Below are 20,588 nucleotides of genomic sequence, written 5' to 3' on the forward strand. Positions count from 1 at the left end.
CCAAACTGCTCCAAAACAGTCTGACAGTCAAGGACTTTAACGCTCCCGCCAGTTTCGGTGGGGAAAAATGCTTACTGACGGCATAGTGTTCCAGCACCACCAAGGTGATCCTGTTAGTAAAGGTTTATTTGATTGATCATTCAATAAAAACCCGCATAAAATTGTCCACAAGATAGTTTTTTCGAAGGTCACCATGTCGGGTTGCACATGTTATATTCTGGGAGTTAAGTTTTCCCATGGAAAACAATTGCAAAGTCCTGTAGAAAAAATGCGTATGTGTACTCAGGTGACAAACTACTGGTGAAAATTGATGAAAAGACGGCAATTTTCGGAGCACCGTATCTCCGGAATGACTGGGTGCCGCCATCTTGGTGTGGTGAATATTAAAAAACACGGCCGTCGGGCGAAGGAGTTGCTCGTGGTTCAGGCAGAGTAGAGTGCTCTTCGCTGATTTCTATTGTAGTTTTGGTTATGGGGGTGGCTGGGTTTTCATTTAGTCGTTTGATCTGTTGAGGGAAGTTGTGTGACTCGAAGAACGGGAGTTAATCAAAAACAACGTGGGGCCCGTGAATTCGCCGTGTTTCGGCCTCGAGTGAGAGGCGCGGTGTGTGCTTGAAGTGAAATTTCGGACTCATTGCGGTGTTATAATAAAACGCTGTTATTGCTGCTTTTGACAGCGAGCTTGCCAGTGGCGGAAATCGGACGATCGACACTGCAGGAGTGGCGGCGCAGGCTACATCGCTGCAAAATGTTCAAGCAGTGGCCGATAGTGAGACGGGCTATTATTGCACGCTAGTAATAATGGTTTATCTATCTGAAGTGAAATTTAATATCAAGAGGGAGGTGGATAAACATACCAACGTTATTCAAATTGCGATTGTAGTAAATGCGCACCTTGGGAATTGAAATGGCAGGGCTGGTGGGGTGCGAAGATTGTCACCTCGCTTTGCGCTTTGCCATGCCTCTACAATTGTGTGTAAAGCCGAGCCTGAGATTACAAAAATAATAATTTCAGCATTCACATGATAATGAAAATGCCTTACGATTGCTTAGTTTTTCGATTCGATGTTTTCAACGGCACTCCATGCTATCTATGCATAACGCCGAAGAATTTTTAAATGGCTTGTAAAAAGGTAGTGCAGTTCGTGCCTTGTAATACTCTAGTTGAAAAAACTTCGTTGAAAGGCTGTTTCAGTGTTGTGTACGTTCACAACCCATTAAAAAGTGCACTCCCCCTCCCCCCCTTGAGTTGCCAAAAATTTGATTTTTAGGCTCCTAAGGTGACATAATAAATCTCATCACCTGCTCCAAATCAAAGTTCTTCTGCTCCAAAATCAAGATTTCGCTGCTCCAAAAACTGCTCCCAAATCTGATTCAGCTGTCTCACCCCTGTAAATCGTTGCCACTTCATCTGTTTTTCTAATACTACAGTTGAACCCCTTTATAAGAGACACGTACCGGGTAGCAGTTTCTGTCTCTTATACAAGATGTCTCTTATAAGCAGGGAACCATGTTTTCACTTACTAATCAGACCCTAGGTCAATGTAGGCACCGTATGACTAAACTAAGCTCAAGAGAACGCTACAGCATGTTGCAAAAGATTGATTCTAATTTATGTTTGGCCCCCAGTATTTATGAAACAGTTCTGAATCTTTGTTTGCGTTATGACTGCATTTACGCTGTTTTTTACAACCGATTCTACAAGCTTTCTTTCCTTTCACTGTTTGTGGAAGATGAATCGTAGATGTTGAGTTCACAAGCCTGATGAATAGCCAGAGCACACAGCTTCTTCCGCTGTGTGCTCAGGCAATTCATCATGCTTGCAGGACTCAGCATCTGCGATGCTTCTTAATTGGGAGCTATGCAAGTGGGAGAGCCCGCATGTGCAGTCGCGCTCCAATGGATGGCAGTAAGCTTCAACCACTTCTGTAAGTTACATTTCCATTGGCAGGTCTTCTCATCGTCATTTCATAGCTGACTGAACCACCACTGTGTGTTTGCTGAAGTTATAATAAATGGCGACTGCAGGCGTCTGTTGTCCAGCTGTGTTTCCACAATGGAAGCAACTGCAATTAGTGACTGGTGGCACTGCATCTGAAGTTAAAGTGTCTGTTACAAGCGAGATTGTTGATTAAAGTTCAAGGATGACTTGTCCCTTATAACCAACTGACTTCTACATCCGATGTCTGTTATAAAAGAGGTCAATTTAATGGGAAAGATAGGGCGGCCAACCATGTGGGTGAATAGTGTCTCTTATACCCATTTGTCTCTTACATCCATGTCTCATAACGAGGTTCAACTGTATCTTGTAATTGTTTAAAGTTTGCTTTGCAAGTGCGCCACTGCCCTTGGGGAACCGCAGCAATTTGAATTTTTGTTTGTATTTAGATTTGACTGTTGTTTTAAACTACTAAATGTTTTTTTTTTAATTTCAGTGATAATTCAACTCATCGAACTGGTTCGCAAACCTGTTCAAGCTCCCGAACCGGTTCGCGAACCAGTTCGGTATGTGATTTTGTTGAACCGGAACTGAACCGGAACGAAAGGATTTCGCCTGAACCAGAACCGTAACCGAACCGGTATTTTTTCGGTTCGACACACTGATATTATGTATATATATATATTATATATATAGACAGAAAGAAAGTTGAGAAAAAAATTCCCACCGGGTGGGAGGATCCGAACCCACGACCTCCAGAATACACGTCTATTCTGGAGGTCGTGGGTTCTCCACTTTCTGTCTTTCCAAATTATTTATCTGTTTCTATTACCTACCACATTCTCCCCTTTGCTTTGTGAGGTTTTGACTGCAAACCCTTATTTCTCTTAATTCAACGAGACCCTCATTCCCTATTCTGAATCGATATATATATATATATATATATATATATATCTCTCTCACTTGCACCTCATGATGATGGATGGTAAGATGATGATGCTGATGATTAAATGTGCCCATCATTATCATCATCATTGTGGCTATATAATATGGTATGTCAAGGTTTTGGCGCACGATAACGATCTCCACATGGTCAAAATTACTTTAGAGCCCTCCACTATTGCGCACCTCAAGCCTGGGTGCAGAATTCGGCACGTGCACCATAATCTGGTTCTGATTTTGAGTGAATCCAGCTTGGCCTAATTTTCAGTACTGGATGAATTATATGTATTTATGACCTCTGCCTGCAAGTGACGATGTCTTCAACCCTAACAAATGTAAATTATAAGAACTTCTTTTTCTATGAGCCATGAGGACTGCCTACTGGAAAGAGTAGCAATACTGAGGCACAGAACACTCATCTGCATTTGATAAGCCGCTGATAAAAAACTGCCGAAGGGGTAACTGAAGACTGCAGCTTTTGTTTCATGCTCAAAAAAAGCACGCAAAGCAATTTAACTCAACGTGAACATACAGCAACATATTCATTCCCTGAGCATAGACTGTCCCTAACATTAGACAGTGGTGGTTAGTAGGCTCCCTCCTTCTCTTCAAAAGTATAAATTATTTCTTTGTATATATTTAAGTGTATTTTGTATGTACACCCAGTGGCAAAATAAGCCGGGGCACGCGAGCGCGTGGCAGAATGCATCGCCCCGACATCAGATGTTGCACTTCTGGTGTTGAGATACCAATGTGCGCATGCGCGTCCTACCCCTATACACTACCCTGTCAATTTTTCTTCGCTTCAAATGACAAAGCTGATAGCATTGAGTGCTTGGCGCAAGGGGTCACATTTTATGCTCAACACATCTCTCAGGCGCACGCTTTTGTGGCGGACGATGAGGGTGAAGTGTGCTTTGCTCTATCTGCCTTGCTCTGACAAAGGACGCATTGCAACAAGATTTTGATATCTTAGTTTTAAGGGGTACAGCGTTTTTGTGGCTGGCTGATCGCGAAAATTTTGGTCTGTGTCTGTGTCAGTCAATTCACCGCGTATTGCAACCTTTAATTCCTTTTTTTTTGTTTTTTTTTTTGTCAAACCTGCGATTGCGTCGATCTCGGCTTGCATTTTTTCTCGTCAATACCTGGTTTAGTACAAGTGCAAGGGGACCTTTCATCACACATTATTCGAAATAAACTATTTCTAGCATCAATTCGTTTTTGCATTTGCGTGCTCATTTTTAGTTACAAACCAACTGCATGTTTTAGGCAGAAAACACAAAGAAGCGGTGGAATACACGTGGAACAACTTCGTCACAGAGACGGGCAAGATATGTTATCTGTTGGATCGGGGCAGCGCGAGCAACGCACACTTCACCCTTGCTGTTCACCGCCTAGCGTGTGCGAGCGAGGCATGTTAGCAAAGAAAGTGACCCCTATCGCCAAACGCTGAATCTGATTGGCTTTGCCGCTTTAACTGAAGGAAAAGACAGGATAGCAAGCGTGGTGGGACATGCACGCACATATCGGTGTCTCGACACCAGAAGTGCAACGTCAGATGGCAAAGCGATGCATTTTGCCATGCGCTCGCGTGCCCTGGCTTATTTTGCCTCTAGTTGTACATGGCGTTCACAGTCAAAAGTTAAAAAAAAATGGAATATAAAATCCAGATGATGCTACCGCCGCTGGTGCTTCTAGATTGCTTGTGCTCCTATGGTAAGGATTTGAAGGAATGAATGGAAAGTATGAAAGTAAGCCGTGTAGGTCTGCGCCAACAATGATGCAGTAAGATTTTAGCCACAATAGGATTTTAAGTGAAAAGGTAGAGGCAACACAAAAGCAGGAAGTGCTGCCCCCTCCCCTCGGGAAATCCCGGAGGGGGCTCGCACCCCCGTGCCCCCCCTGTAGTCAGCGCGAGGCACGAAATGTGAAACTACAATACGAAGTGAGACGAACAGTATATATTGGGAGATTGAAATGGGCCTTTTGTGACAGGGATTCTTTACATTGGGGTGTTTTTCTTCTTTTCAATTTGGCATGATTTCAGACTGGGAGGGCAGTTATGTTGGGACATTCAAAAAAAAAAAAAAAAAAAAAGCAAGCTTTTCTTCACATACTTCTTGAAGAGAAAAAAATGTCCAATATTTGACATCATGGTGAAATGTTTTGTGAGACCTATTTTTTGCAAATACAAGGCTACTTCACAAAATATGCAAAAAAGAGATCTTCATAGGAGTCAAGTCATTCACATGCATAATTCAGCCATTCACACGCAACACCTGATACGCGCTAAAACACTAATGTATTTGATAGCAAACTTCGGTAATGCGAAAATAAAACCACAGCCTAAGTTTAGTATTCTAAGCTTTAATTATTAGTACTGGCATTCAGTTTCTTGCGTTGTATGTCTCATAAAATTAGCTTTCAGAATGTGTTGTGTTGCACTGTATAGAGCTTGTCTCAGTGTGTTATCCATCTTCAAAAATAGCATTCTTGTTGCTCATATGATTTCTTAAAAAAGCCTACTACAAGTGGAGAAAAAGAAAGAAAACAACCTTGTGAGTGTTATGACCAATTACAAAACATGTGAGAGGTATGTAGGCAGACCAGTTCGTACTTTCTTACTTTTTTTTTTTTTTACAGAAGTAAAGTGAAAAAATCTTATTGTCTCGCAATGTCCAAGAGCATGCCTTCAGAGCTGCTTGGCTTGGAGAGCGTGCTTGTGGCATGTGACTTTCCCGTTCAGACGTAACGCCCCCGTGGTGGTTGTGCACTTTCTGAGGTCGTGTTCAATGGCTTTCCTCGGCAGCTCTGGGCAGCTAGGCTTGAGCGACCAAAAGGACCGGGCGCACCCGACTGTGCTCAAGTCCCTCCGGTCCCAGAGGATCAAGCACGTGTGCTGCGGCGAGAATCACACAGCTGCCCTCACAGCGGTGAGCACTCCTTCCCACTCCTGTTTTTATTTGCTGTGCAGAATGCTGCAGCTACTAGTAGTTTTCGTTGCTATTTTGCTCTGTGAGGTACTTCATTGTGAAAGGGTGGTAAACTGCGCAAGTTGTACGGTGACGTCTTGGCAACAGCGTGAAAAACACTGGGACAAATGAAGCAGACAAGATGAGTGCTTTTTGCAGCATTTTGTTTCTTGGTTCGCTGCCATTGTGAGGGAATAAGGTTAACAACCGTTGTCAACAAGTTGGTCAGCGGGCCTACCACCAAGGGCTCTTGAAAGGGGCCATGAAAACAAAATGCAAGTTTGTTTTATTCTAAATATTTTGTGTTTTATAATGTCCCCAGCACTTGTCCGGCAGCAAATCATGCTGTATTCACTGAGAAATTAATCAATTTAGGTTAAAATTTTGATTCTTCTGCCAAATCGTGCATTTTTGGGACGTCTGCGATGAAGTCACAAGGGCGAGTATTCAAACGAACTTCCACTGCGTCATTCGGCTGTGCAGCCCTGCTTGCCGTTAGTCCTCCCAGATGGTGCAACCATACTCACCCCTAGACAGTTGTCCGCCGTTGATTTCTTTTTGACCGTATTTGCACCTGGCTTGTTTTTGTTACTGTAGAAAGTAATCGTTTCGTGAAACATTGGGTATCCTCGACAGACAGGGTCTTGTAAGACGTCGCTTACACCAATCGGCTAGTGTCATGTAAGACAACTCCAAAGCGGTGTACCGCTGTGCAGTTAAAACAAGCGTAGTGTGCCCAGTACCAACAGCAGTGCGCATCGGTACTTCTTTGCTTACGTGTATTTTCATAACTTTGATGTTTACCGCACCACTCTTATTGCTGTAAATTGAATATGCATTACATGCGCAAATAGCTCGTTCGGCAAGCTTATAAGCCGTGCCTAATTTCGTTTGCTTTTGCCGGTCTCAGCCAATCGTACAGCTGGGCATATGACATAGGTTCTGTTGCGGGAAAGGAGCTAGTGCGTCACATGGCCATTCCCTTTTTTCCTAATTATGTAGCTTATTTGGGCAAAGTTTACGTTAAAAGTGGTGTCAGTATGATTCTAACAAGGAGATCTTTTGCATGAACCGAACTTGTTTTCTGTCTGCATGGCCTCTTTAATGGCCCCATGGGGGTTGGTGTTCCTGATTTTCCACCCTGTGCTGGGTCAGCGGGTGTGGGGGGATGGAGTGCACCACCCAGGGCCATGATGTGAGGTGTTTCTTGCAGTTTACGAGTAAGCAAATCTAAGGTTCTTTTTTTAATACATGTTTCCTTTGCATTGCACAATTTTGCCAGGTTTTTTTATTAGCATTTGGCATGCAGCACTCGAACAGCAGGTTAGAATCTGATTACACCACAAATGCAGTCGAAAGTTAACTAGAGCTCAAGCAGGGGAATCGGCACTTTCTCCTCTGCGTGGCTACCAGCAAATACGAAGGCCAGTTTACAGTTCAGAGGGACTTGATGTACGCCCTTGATTTATTGGAAACAAATGGCCTTTGATAACTTACTCAGCCCCATTCTGGCCCCAAAGGGTGTCGTTTCCACCCAAAAAAGGATCACTAATATTGACACTATTTTGGCTTTCACGCTACACAAGCATCAGTAGTGACATCATTGGGGAAAAAAAAACATAGTAATCAGCATGTTAACTCCATGCTATCATTGAAGTGGTGCAATCAGACGGAACCAGAGGCATAACTACAATTGCACAATCATTTTGAGTAGCAGTAGTTATTGGTGGCTACCCATCACATAAAGTACCATATTTACTCGATTGTAATGAGACCACGATTGTATTGTGAGGGGTGACTCTTCATTGCATCATGAAAAAAAAAAAAAATTGCAAAAGTAATGCGAAAGGGAAATTTTCGGCGCATAAAAAAAAAAAAACGAATCACTGAAGTACTCATGCGAGGCCAGCGGAAGCACCGAAAAGCACATTTATTTTTCAAACACTCTGACTAGACAGCCACCTGTGACGCTCTGAACTTCGTTCGTGGGATGCCCATCTGTTGAGATACATCGGTTGTTTTGAGCTTTATCAGTTCAACACTGACTGCCAGGAGGCGGTGCCACTGTTCTGTGGTGAATCAGCAACACGCTTCTCCGATTCAATGCGGTGGCTCTAGTGAAGCCCATGGGAACCTTATCACCCAGGTTCACACGTGAAAACGCGCTCCTGCTGGAGCCGCCATCCGCGGATGGTCGATACATTGAGTCTTCAGGCAGCAACTGAATTGGTGATTTCTTCAGCCATTACAATATTGCGTCTCTTAACATGGGCGTCGTACCGAGCGCAACATGTTGCCAAGAGGAGTCGAAAAACTTGAAAGCAATGAAAACCAGTGAGACCTCCACACAGTACGACACAAAAACGAGGCAAAGCGCTGCGCACACAATCACTACCACCGAAAAAAAAAAAACATACTAAAAAAAAACAGAGAGCTGGTGTTGGCTTGTAGAGGATCCGAATGGCTTTGGCACATGCTGCCCCACATAGATCACGAAATGGCCAAAATTTATGCCGTCAACGAGAACTGGGTGCATCATTGCACTTTTTAGGCAACTTGAATTTCAGTATTTGGTTGTAACGCAAGGGTCGAGTTCAGGTTGCAAAAATCAGAAGAAAGTCTCGTGTTTGAATCGAGTAAATACGGTAGTCCCTGCAACATCATAAGAGGAATGCAAGAAAGTGGTATTCCCCCTCTTTATCAGGTGAGAAACAATGTAAACATTTTGTTGTGTTTACATTGTTCATAATCACAATTGGCGCCTCGCAGAAGTCCACCAAAAACGCAGTTGGGATGGCGACTAAGCACCGGCACTGATATCTTGACTGTTATTCACTGCGAAGCGAATCATGGCAGCACGATCATTTGGGGGAAGTTATCTGAAAGCGTGGAATATGGCAGAGAAGGCTGAAATGGGAGCACAACCACATGGCCACAAGAAACCACGCACGCGAACGCCACAGAGAACAGCTGACAACACCCGTGTCACCAGGCGGCGCTGGCACGTCGTTAAGAGCGAGCTTACTATTTTTTTTTTTTGTCGCTGCTTCTTGTTTTGTACAAATAAATCAACAATGTATCGAAAATTAACTTTCAACTTTACCTGTTATTATCTAAACGCTCGCTTTTTTTATGCTATTTTTCCCAATTTTCGGATACCCACTGATGAGACTACTCACTCGGTGAGCCGACCTCTCTAGAGTGTGTTTCGGGAACACACTCGGTGTAAAGTGCATTCCGTGGAAAATGTCATTCGCGTTTGCCATTTAGCTGCTCCCAAATGACATTCTAGCCGAGGGCACTCTGTGGAAGTGCTATTAAATAGGCACGTTTGACAGGAGTATTAGCTATCTTTCAAAGGAGCAATACTGGTATTTTGTCTTGGTCGTCCCCTTGAAGGCTGTTGGCCAGGCACAGGTGGAAATGTTTGCCTCAATGTCTAAGTGTGCTCTACACACATTCTGAACCCACCTGTACATGTGTGGAAAAGTGCACTTGTGAATATGGTTTGCTCTGATGCTTTGCCAAGGGCCAAATGGCCTTTGCTTCTGTGTTACTAGTCATGTCTGGTGCGAATTGATGAGGCTCATGTCGTAGATTATGTGCGGTCTATGCGCATGCTTCACATCTGAAAACAAAATGAGGGAAACTGCGTGCATGCCATTTTGCACTCGCCACTATTCCTGATGGCTACCAACGCCAGTGCCACCGCATCTCTGGGATGTCGGGCTGCAAAGTGCACCTAGAGGGGCACCACTGAAGGCCACTTGGCACTTGTTATTGACCTGGTGCATATGAAATGGTCCAGGGGTTGCTCTGCTGCTGAGTTAGATACAACGACCAAGGTGGTGTGCTTGGATATGACAATTGCGCATGTCAGTAGCAACTCCTTGTGCCGACAGCATCCCGGAACTTATTCCAAGTCTCTTATCTTGCTTCTTCAGTTCCTGAAGGCACCGCAATATCTAATTCTTCGTATACTAATGGGTTTGTGCTATACAAAATCCCCAACCTTAAACATGCACTTTAGACACTTTTAGCAGCTGTAGACACTACGGACACCTACCTTCGTGCGTGTGACCTTAGCTTTGCACCCAGAAAATCTACCCTCCTAGTACTTCAGAAATATACACGGCAACATCACAAACACCATGTCACAACTGACCCTGATCTTGCTCCTCATGGCACCCCCATCCCTAATGCCCCCACTAGAGCCACTAAATAAGATACGCTTAAGAGTAATAACACTGACGCACAGCGGCAGCCATTTTGGTGCCTGAGTCCATAGTGGCCATCTTTATGCGCCCTTTTGCTGCCGAAATTGACGGGCAGAATTGGTCTGGGCGCTGCTTGGCAACCATGGCAGCTGTGTTTACTTTTCAAGGATTTCGAGACAGCGTGTAGGTACGGTAGGGTCAGGCTCGGTTATGCTAGTGTAACTTACTTAGTGGCTCTAGGTTATACTAGAGCCACTAAATAAGCTACGTTTTTCTAGTGGCTGTAGGTTACGCTAGGTCAGTCCTTTTCCGGCGAGAAGCGAAGCAGGCGTGTTCCACCTTCCGGCCAATTGAAACAGCCCAGTGCAGAGCAGCACGGCATCGCTACTCTGTGTGGGTCTTAAAGGGACCCTGCAACACTCTTTGAGCAGTGCATTTAAACCTGCGCGACGTTTAGATTACACTGCCAGGAATACCTGAGCCAAATATTACACGTGCACGTGAAGCAGTGAGCGCGCAAATCGCTGTAAAAGACGCGGAAAAACCAACCGCTCTCTTTTCAATTTTCCTCATTATGCACCCCTGGCATGGCGTAAACGACGTCATTGAGGCCATGGCTGTCCTATTGGCTGTCGCTAGTCAACTTCCTGGCTTATTTCTTGCATTCCCTGTGACGATCCGCCGTCGTCGGCGCTGTGCACCAACCTTTTCTATGCCTGAACCTGTACGCACAGTTTTGGCGTTTCTTTCATGTTTTGAGTGCGCGGAGTTTGAGCGACGAATTCAATACTCCCCTTTCAACGAGACCACTCGACAACAAACGCTTATTGCTTCAGAAACACCCTACCAGCCTGAGCACGCACTTGCGAGCAGGCAGCTATGCCTGCTTTTTTGTGGCACCAGACCGGAAATAGACCCCTCCACGTTGCGCAGAAGAGGAGGAAACTCCCTGGCCTGTGATATACGAAAGGCCCCTGAAGAGAACGGCGCCAGCCACCCTCCTCTCCGGGAGAGAGCGCGCAGCTTTCGTCGCGTTGTCCGCGGTCGTGTTGAGAGGGAACAATTATGCGCGATTTTTTATCGCGCGTAGTTTTGGTGATAGTGAATGGATTTTCATAATTCTTGCGGCAGGAGATTGCTGGGACAATAGACTTTACCCCAAAATATATTACGAGTAGTCGATGAAAAGTGCTGCAGGGTCCTTTTAAAACTTAACTCTCAACGTGTCGTACTGCCACACTGCCCTCCGAAAATCACAATTTATCGAAGAACGCACGCATGCGGCACACAGAGGCACCAAAATGTCAGCGTCCATGGGTCTTCCGGGGTAAACAGATGTCACGTGACACGGTTCGACCAATGGCTGCTGTCAGTGGCATACGACGACAGACAAGAGTGCCGATATTGTGAAACCTGATCTAGTGGCTCTAGCCCCCACCATCTGCATCCTGGGCCTCACAATACTATCAGATGGCTCAGATATGTCCACAATTCATCAACTACAGAGTGCCCTGCTACAAATCATACACCTCATCAGACACATTGCCCACCGCTGCCAAAGGCTCAACACATATAACCCTGTATGGCGTATTTCAGGCTCTCCTTATTAACTGCATGACCTACGGATCCCCTATTTAGCGTAGCAAAAAGTGAAATCCAACAACTAGACAATCATTCGTCAGGTATATAAATATGCAATAGGGCTCCCCGTGACTTCTACTGTCAAGCTATTCCAAATAGGGATCCATAAGACCTGGGACAAACTTTGTGAGGCCCATCACATCAACTAATTGAACACTTAAAACTCACTGCTAATGAATGCTACTTTCTGTGCCGTCTTGGCTACCATTTCTTGGACATTTTTGTTGACCGTGTCCCCAAAAACATGCATTTCGTCTGCCACTTGGGCCACCCATAGAGTTTCATACTAATATATATACAGTCTACGCCCGTTACAACGGACCCTCTGAATCCGGAAAAAAACGTCCGCTGTAGCCGAAGTATGCAGTATCCGATGAGGGGGCGGGGGGTAGGTATGAGCCCTAAAGTTGGTAGTTTGATCGACATTGCATATGCCTAGTACATATACTTTGGTCTTTCTAAACGCCTGCAACGCCTCTGCACAGTGTTCGCGCGAGGGCAAAGAATTGCTTAACACCGTTTCCAAAGCTTAGCCCCGGCACTTGGAGAAGGCCTAGCGCATGCGGTCAAAAGTGTAAAGACGCATGATAAGCTGAGCAAATAAAGCAAGAATATAACTAGGTGCATTTATTAACCAGCTATAAAACATCAGTTGTGGCCATTGACATCAGCTAGGCTCTTTTAAATCCCCTCACAACGAGGCAGGTTTTCCCGAAACCGTTCGTCAAACAAATCGGATTGCTGCCTGACGTTCCCTCAAGGCAGCTTCCACATTTTTAGCGATTTTAGTCTGGTCATTGAAACAGCTGAAATGAAATAATTTCATGACAGTCAGCTGTAAAATCGAAAGTTAGACCAGTTAGACTGCGCACGGTTACCGGCAGATTGCACACAATGGATGGGGAACAACCCCCCTACTTGAGGCATTTCTTACCTTTTTCACCGAACGGAATGGGAACGATGCATGTGTGGGAATAATAAAAGTCGAACTTCACTGAACCCGAGTTTTTTATTACATAAAAAAACTGACGAGGGCAGACTCTCCTCCGAGTGCACCACTTCGAGTATTCGATAGCCCTGTTTTCAATCTCACCGGAGTCGCGTTTATCGGCAGCAACCTTGTTCTTGATGGTAGAGCGCGTGGCCGGATGCGCGGCTGGATGCGCGAGCGATAGATGGCGCACCGCTCCTATAAAATACAAAAAAAAAAAAAGAGCCCCATCAGTTTCACAGGCACCCTTGGTCTGTTGCAGGCATGAGGGGCGAGAGGCGATATCCAGCGCGCCCCCTCGTTACCAGATGTGCAAGCAATAGCCGGCGACCCGCTGAAGTAAATCATAGAAAAAATAAAAAGAAGAGCCATCAGCGCAAGAAAATAGTTTGACGTATTTCGGCAGTGTGGCAGCACATGCCAAGCAAGAGAAGTTGGCGAAAAAGGCGCGCTTTTTAAACATACAAGCGATGACGTACATATAGGTTATTGACCATTTTGAAGGTGTTTGCAGAAGACGTATATGTACGTCCGTGACCCTAAAAGGGTTACAAAGCATCATTCCTTGTCCCCCTTCAAGCAGGAGGTATGAATGGCAAAATTAAAGCACCTACTTTTGTTTGTTAAAAATGTCAAACAATGGGCCTGCACCATGATTTAGGCATGTATGGGCTGCCTGCCTGCATTTCGTTAAGTGTCCCTTGGTCAGGGAATTTTCGGTTGAAATGCCTAGGGAAAACCTGAGAAGTCAAAGACTTGTGAGACGAGAATTTCAGTTACACCCTGGTAGAATGTCCAAGTGAAGCTGTTACCACATGTATTTTGAAATACTTAACATCGAAGCCCTGCGAATGAAAGGTAAAACAGGTTGAACAAAATTCTTGTCAGTTTTGATGAGTTGATGGATAAATGTTTCCGGAAAGACATACCTGTTGTTTGTGGCTACAATGCTGCCTTATGTTTGCAGGATGGTGGTGTCTTCACATTTGGCGCAGGGGCGTATGGGCAGCTGGGTCACGGTGGCAAGGGAAACGAGGTGGTGCCTAAGCGAGTCGTGGAGCTCATGGGCACTGCCATCACCCAGCTCTCGTGTGGACGGTGCGTCCTCTCTCTGGTAGCTTCCACCTGTGTGTTTCTCAGCCTAAACTAGTGTAGAACACACTTGTTAGCTGGGGGGGTGGGGAAGCGTTTGTGTGTTTTTAAAAGAGCGTTTTGCTTTCTCCCAGTATGATATAAATTGCATGTTTGTAGGTTATTTAAAAGCAATTTTTGCCTACATTACACCCCTCATGTTTTTAGCTGGTCAGCCAATGTTTCCAACTGAGCCTTTTTGCCATACTTTCGTGGCATAGAATTTCTGTCACTCCTCTTTTACTGAGCGTAACCTCAGACCCCCCTCAGAAACAAGTGCGGTACTGAGGGCTCACTCCCTGTGTGAGCCAGACCCTCAATGCACTTGCTCAAGCAAGGAGCATCTATCGAAGCTTCTGACACTTCTCACGCTTTATTACCATCGCTTTCATTTTTAATTATGATCATCCTGATGTTTTAAATTGACTGTTTTGTTACCATGTGAAATCTGGCAGCCTTAAATTATTGTAGGCACCAATTACTTTCCACGTGATGTAGAAATATCTTGTCAATGACTGAATTTGCATTTATGGCCAGCAAAACATTCTGGACAAGCAAGCGATGCAAAGAAATCCGCTTGGAGTCGAAACTGAAACTCGGTGGTGAATGCTTGTTAACGTTCGCTGTCAGTTTATTATCACTTATCTGCCAGAAATTGCACTTGCAGTTTATTAACTCTTTCCTTACCGCGCCTACTCAATTTCGATCAATTTGATAGATGGATTCAAGTTGAAATTCCCACGCGCCTACGCGCTGCACGGACGTGAGGCGCCATCTGAAATGAAGCTTAGGAAGCACACAACCCGTGTCAGTTTCGGTTTTGGTTTCCGGAGACCTGGTGATTTTTGACCTTGCTGGGAAGATAAGCGAGCGCCTAGCGATAGCGGCAGCCATGGCGTCATCGTCGCGCGCCGGGTCTGAAAGGAGTCGTCGTGTTTCTCGCCATTCTAGCGTTTCTACAGTTGATTTTTCTGACGAAAGTAGTAGCAGTGGCCCTGAAGAAGATTCCCTATCATCAGAGTTTAGCACCGACAGCGATGAGGCCCTCAATCAACCTGGAACATCTTCGTCAGCTCGACGGTGAGTTTCTTTTCTGGATTTATCGCGTTTTTGAGCGCCTGCGAGGGGACCGAGCATGTTGTCACTGTTATTATCTCTATCCACAGGGTCTCTACGTCTTATGGGTGTGATTCAATGCCTCCCGCTGCACAACACGTGCAGTTTTGTCCAAGACTGAGACCGGGGGTCGATCTGGGCATGGCGCGACGGAGCAGCGCTAGTCGGTTTCTTCGAGCCCTGGATTTCTTCTTGCTGTTTTTTACAGCGGAACTCGTTACTGTGATGTGCGAGAACACAAATAAATACGCCTGGGCGCACATCCTCGAGAAACAAACGTACTCGAAACGTGACGGATCATGGAAAAATGTTTCCCCAGATGAAATGATGAAGTTTATCGCACTCCTCATCTACATGGGGATAGTGCAAGTGTCTCACCTGCGCCTCTATTGGAGCACAGCAGAGTTGTTTTCTGGGCTGATTCCATGTAGGGTTATGCCAAGAAAACATTTTTTTCTCCTTCTTCGGAATGCTGAACGTGATGGATCATGACGCTACTGATCCCCGTACAGACGGCAAGCTGCACCGAATTGCTTTTTTACTCCGGCACATCAATGGTGTATCTGCGCTTCATTTCCAGCCAGAACGTTGTGTTTCCATCGACGAAAGAATGGTGAAGCCAAAAGGCCGTTCCGGAATAAGACAGTATCTTCGCGACAAAATTGTCAAGTAGGGATACAAGCTCTGGGTCCTTGCCGACTCAACTATCGGCTACACAGTGCAGTTTAGTGTTTCCATCGGAAAGCGTGAGACACTGAGCGTGAATGGACTCGCATTTGATGTCGTGACCAGTCTGTGAGAGATGTGTTTTGACCAAGGGCACACACTATTCATGGACAATTTTTACACCTCCACGTCTCTTTTTTTACACCTCCTGGAGCGGAAGACTCTTGCTTGTGGAACGACACGGAAGGATCGTCACACATTCCCTGCGGAATTGAAGGACTCCACATGGGAGAAAAAGGCCAAAAGGGGAGACATTCGCTGGCTGCGGCATGAAGGCGTCCTGTACCTTCAATGGGAAGACAGACACGCGGTGCACATGATGAGCACTGCCCATACTGCGAACAGCCATGTGACTGCAACGCGTAAACTAAAGGTCGCTGGCCAATGGACGAAGGTCCCAATTAGGAAACCACAACTCATTGAAGAATATAATGCAGGCATGCTGGGGGTAGATAGGTCAGACCAGCTCATCGCATCATACAATATGTTGATGAAGTGCGTCAGGTGGTGGAAGACTTTGTTCTTCCATTGCATCGACATCGCAGTTATGAACAGTTTTATTCTTTTTGAGGCCCATAGGAGGGAGCACCTCGAAATTCCAGAATTGCACCAAGCGTCTCCTTACGACCAGCTCACCTTCCAACTGGAACTTGTGAAGCAGCTACTGGAAATTGAAGACACAGGTTTTGGCAGCGCCCCTCCCCCTCAAGAGTCTGAGCACAAGCCAAAAGTGATGGAAACAAGGTGAAACTGAAAGCTCTGCTATGCGAGCCGCAAGGTGGAGCAGAAGACGAGCATATTTTGTGAAATGCGTGGCATTTACTTGTGCTTCATTGTGACCAGGGACTGCTTTGGTGAGTGGCACCGCAACCACAAAAGATAACATTTTCAACTGCTTTGGTGAGTGGCACGGCCACCACAAGGGATAACATTTGTGTGTGATCTCACAGTTGTTTACGTGTACTCTTGTAACCTCTGTGGTCTAGAAGTAAGAGCTAGCTAACCAATGTATATTCAGAATTTATATTGCCATCTTTTTCGCTTGTTGCACCGACTTTTTTAGAAAAAAAAAACTTGTCTTTGAGAGTTTGTTTGTTATTTTTTTACCCTTGCTGTATAATGAACACTTGTTTTAAATTTGTTGAACTAAATAGAACATTCATTTCTCTACATTTTCATGGGCTGCGAAACATCTACGGTATTTTTATCTGCAGATAAACAGTTTTTTCTTGCACCCTCAGAAAATCGTCCATAATCACAAGTGCTAACTTTTTTTTTTTTGCTGTGCGAACAATTTTTTATGTGTACTTTTGAAACTTTTAGGATAGTTAGCTATATAAACGTGCCACAAAACGTATATCTTGAAATTTTTTTACTGACATATTTGCACCCCCCCCACGCTCACTTTTCAAAAAAAATTTGCGATAGTTGCGAAAATTTTGTTGTTTGGGATTTTTTTCTCCTATTGTGTTACAAACATGTTTTATACTTATATCATTAGAAAGCACATTTATTTGTCTACGTTTTGGTATAGTACATTAAACATAAAAAAATTTTTATGTAACAATAAAAATTTTTTTCCTGCACCTTATGAAAACGGGTCTTTTCCTGGCGGTAATGAAAGAGTTCACATCTTTTGACTTGCCATTGTGGCCCAGCTTTCAGAAATGAGGTGTGATGCGCCATAATTGTGCCTGGCAACTTTCTACCGACGCACTGTCACATCACAATAAGGGTTCAGTACCAAGAGCCCCCTGCATTGCAGTGCCAACTAACATTTTTGGAAAGAAACAATACCAACCCTTTTGAAGGCTTTGTTGGAATAGGCAGTCCTACCTAGATGCAACACTAGACCTCTGGAAGCCCCCACGTACGGAAGTGAAACTGGCTGTGTGAACATCTGGCGGTGTGCAAAACTGATTTGAAGTGCTCTCCTTGTCTATACTGATATCCGACGACTCGGTGTTGTCGTTTGACTCTCAGCTGGAGCTCCTATTGCAGGATAAAGCCATGGGTGAAGGGAATTCGTGAGCAGCAGGCCTTTTTCGAGGAACAGTAGCGGGCAATGCCGCCTCTGTGGCGAATTGGCTCAAAGTTGGGAAACTGCATAGTAGCACCAAATACAGTCAAACCCGGCTATAACGAACCCGGGTAGAGCGAATTATGCTATATATCGAACAAAAATATTTCAGTTACGGAAATACATGGGAAACATATTCCTTATAACGAAGTTCACATCTGATATATCGAACTCTGCGCGCCGAAAATGGCCGCTGAAATGCACGGTCTCGGAGCGGCGATTGGGATGCGGATTGGCCGCGACCGCAAAGCAAGAGTTGCGACTGAGACATTGTGCCTCGCACGGACGACGTGACGCCAGACACTTTCCGTAACTGTTTCCGACGCGCGGGACTCACGACGGAACCCACCCGCCGCGGTGGCTCAGTCGCTAAGGCGTTGCGCTGCTGAGCATGAGGTCGCGGGTTCGATTCCCGGCCGCGGCGGCCGCTTTTCTGATGGAGGCGAAAAGCAAAAACGCCCGTGTGTACGAGATTTCGGCGCACGTTAAAGATCCCCAGGTGGTCAAAATTAATCCGGAGCCCTCCACTACGGCGCGCCTCATCGCCTGCGTTGCGTCGGCGCGTTAAACCCTACAATCAATCAATCAAATCACGACGGAACCCGCGAAGTCAGCGAGTCCGGACCAAGACAGCAGCATCGGTGAAGTGCGGGAAGAGCTCCCCCTTGTTCCCGATGATGTCTCGAGTGAAAGCGGTCCGACGCTTATAATGAAGCGCCTTCGGGAGTCGATGTGCTCGGCCAATGTGTCTTAAATTTTGGAGGACGCGGTCTCGAACTGGTGTAACAATGTTTCGTGTAGAGAATCCTATGCTAGTTGAAGCCGCCAAAACGAAAGTGAAAACAAAAATCACCGCTTTTTGCTTTGCAAAGTAGGCAGTTCAGGTGGAAAGTAGCTTTATGACTTGCAATAAATGGGTTATTTTGGGTATGTTACTGGCTACTTTAATGTGTTTGTTTCTGCATGCGGGGATGGTGGAGTTGGGGAGGTCAAGAAGGGGGGGGGCCTCCCGCGGATTGTGAACTTGTAACAATAAGTTCGTTATAGGCGGGTTCGGCTATATCGAACTGTTGGATATATCGAACTAATCCCGGTCTCCCGCGGATTGCAAACTTGTAACAATAAGTTCGTTATAGGCGGGTTCGGCTATATCGAACTATTGGATGTATCGAACTAATCCCGGTGCATATTGCAATTCGCTATAAACGGGTTTGACTGTATGAATTTCACAACACAGAAGTAAAACTGAAACTGCTGGAAACTGGCTGAAAACGCCATGTCCACATGTTAGACACATGGCGGACCTTCAGAAATAAGTTTTGACGAAACAAAACTGTCCGTTCTCTGAACGAAAGCTCACTAGTGAATAACCAGTATTATTTCTTGGTAATTATGACTGGTCAACACTGTCAGATTGCAAAGCTGACAACATAATTTTGTTTGACTTGCAAAGAGCCTTTTGATAACAAAAATTTGATGTTAATGCAGCAGCCATGCTCCCTTTCGCAACAATGTATGTGCCTTAGTTCGCAAAAATGGCCATCAAAAATCGCGATGTTGCTAGAATGGGAAAATTTAAACTGATTCTAGAAGTGCAGTGCCTGAACTAACCGTTCAGGCCTACAAGGTGCACAGAAAGCGAGTACAACATGTCGAAATCAGCTGCAGTTATCACCAGTGATCAATCTGAATAGACGTGGTAACAAAAGAGTTGAGGGCCCTCTACACCCACATATACAGAACTTTTAGTAACGCCGTCCATACTCGTTCCATACATATTTTAATGACAAACAGACTGTGACCACATAACACAGTTTAGCAATGTTTGGTCACAGATGCCCTTGTGCCATTGATGTCAACATAGTGCTGCAATTTTTGCCGACAGACCTACTGCACATCATGTCACTGAGATGCGGGGGCACTGGTATCGGTAAAAATGCCACTGACAACTATCATAGCTGCAAAACTGTGGCGTTCCAGTGACAGAATTTTACACTTTATGCCTCTTCGTTTGTTTAGAGGCTTGAGTAGTGTTTGTAAGAAGCGCAGTGTGAGGCCATAGCTGATTGCCAACTGCTGTAAAATCTCGATGCTACGAATCTTGCGGGACCGTGAAAAATATTCGTATCATCCGAAATTCGTATGAACCAACACAAGGCCAAAAAAGTGAGCACTAAAATAAGTTTTCATTTATTTATTTTCTTACTTTCGTGTGAAGAAATCTATGATGTCTTTCTGCATTCTTTAACCTCCATGTGCCGAGAAGTCCTTTCTGGAACGCATTAAACTTCGCACTCGTCTCCTCACTCGTGGTGCACAAGCTCAGTACTCACCGCAAAAGTCGAGGCGTGAACCGCATGGCGCATTTTTGCACAAGATTCGTGCGCATCGCCGTTGCATGTGCGATCTTTTCACGCCCGCGTCGACAATTCCGTGTCTGCAGCAGCTTCTGCATGACGCGCGACGCGTGCGGCAGTTCGAAAGCGCTTGAGACAGCCGCCTGGCTCTACCGGACATGTTTAGGCTTACCTCCTTGCAGATATTTCATGGGCGCTTTCACTAGCGGTACGGATGATGTTTTATAGTACAGTTTTCACCCACATTATCAGCTCCTTTACCGCACAATCGACTTCTTGTGTGCCTTAAGCGGCATTTTAGAGAGCAGTTAGAAGCGGTCGCTCGAGCGCCTCGCAGCACTTCGCGGCCAAAGCCGCCGCCGGCTGGGCCGTGCGCCGCATGCAGGCGGTTCTGCGGTGGAATCTGTGCACCTGTGGCGGACAGAGAGCCCGTACGTCGCCGTCGCTTGCTTACTCGGCAGTTGGGCGCCTCGCCA

At 45.4% G+C, this 20,588-nt stretch overlaps 1 protein-coding gene across 3 annotated transcripts in view; it reads left to right on the forward strand.

The window, feature by feature from the left end:
* Herc4 (HECT and RLD domain containing E3 ubiquitin ligase 4) overlaps positions 1 to 20,588 on the forward strand; it is a 127,456-nt gene that overhangs the window by 20,582 nt on the left and 86,286 nt on the right. For all 3 annotated transcript variants that reach the window (XM_077680945.1, XM_077680948.1, XM_077680953.1), the window contains exons 6-7: positions 5,691 to 5,814; positions 13,670 to 13,800. In XM_077680945.1, the coding sequence (XP_077537071.1) occupies positions 5,691 to 5,814; positions 13,670 to 13,800 (255 nt within the window). The remainder of the gene's footprint in view (positions 1 to 5,690; positions 5,815 to 13,669; positions 13,801 to 20,588) is intronic.

This window comes from Haemaphysalis longicornis, unplaced genomic scaffold (assembly GCF_048455015.1).
Source record: "Haemaphysalis longicornis isolate Haplotype H1 unplaced genomic scaffold, Haemaphysalis longicornis Haplotype H1 scaffold_1, whole genome shotgun sequence".
Lineage (NCBI taxonomy): Eukaryota > Metazoa > Arthropoda > Arachnida > Ixodida > Ixodidae > Haemaphysalis > Haemaphysalis longicornis.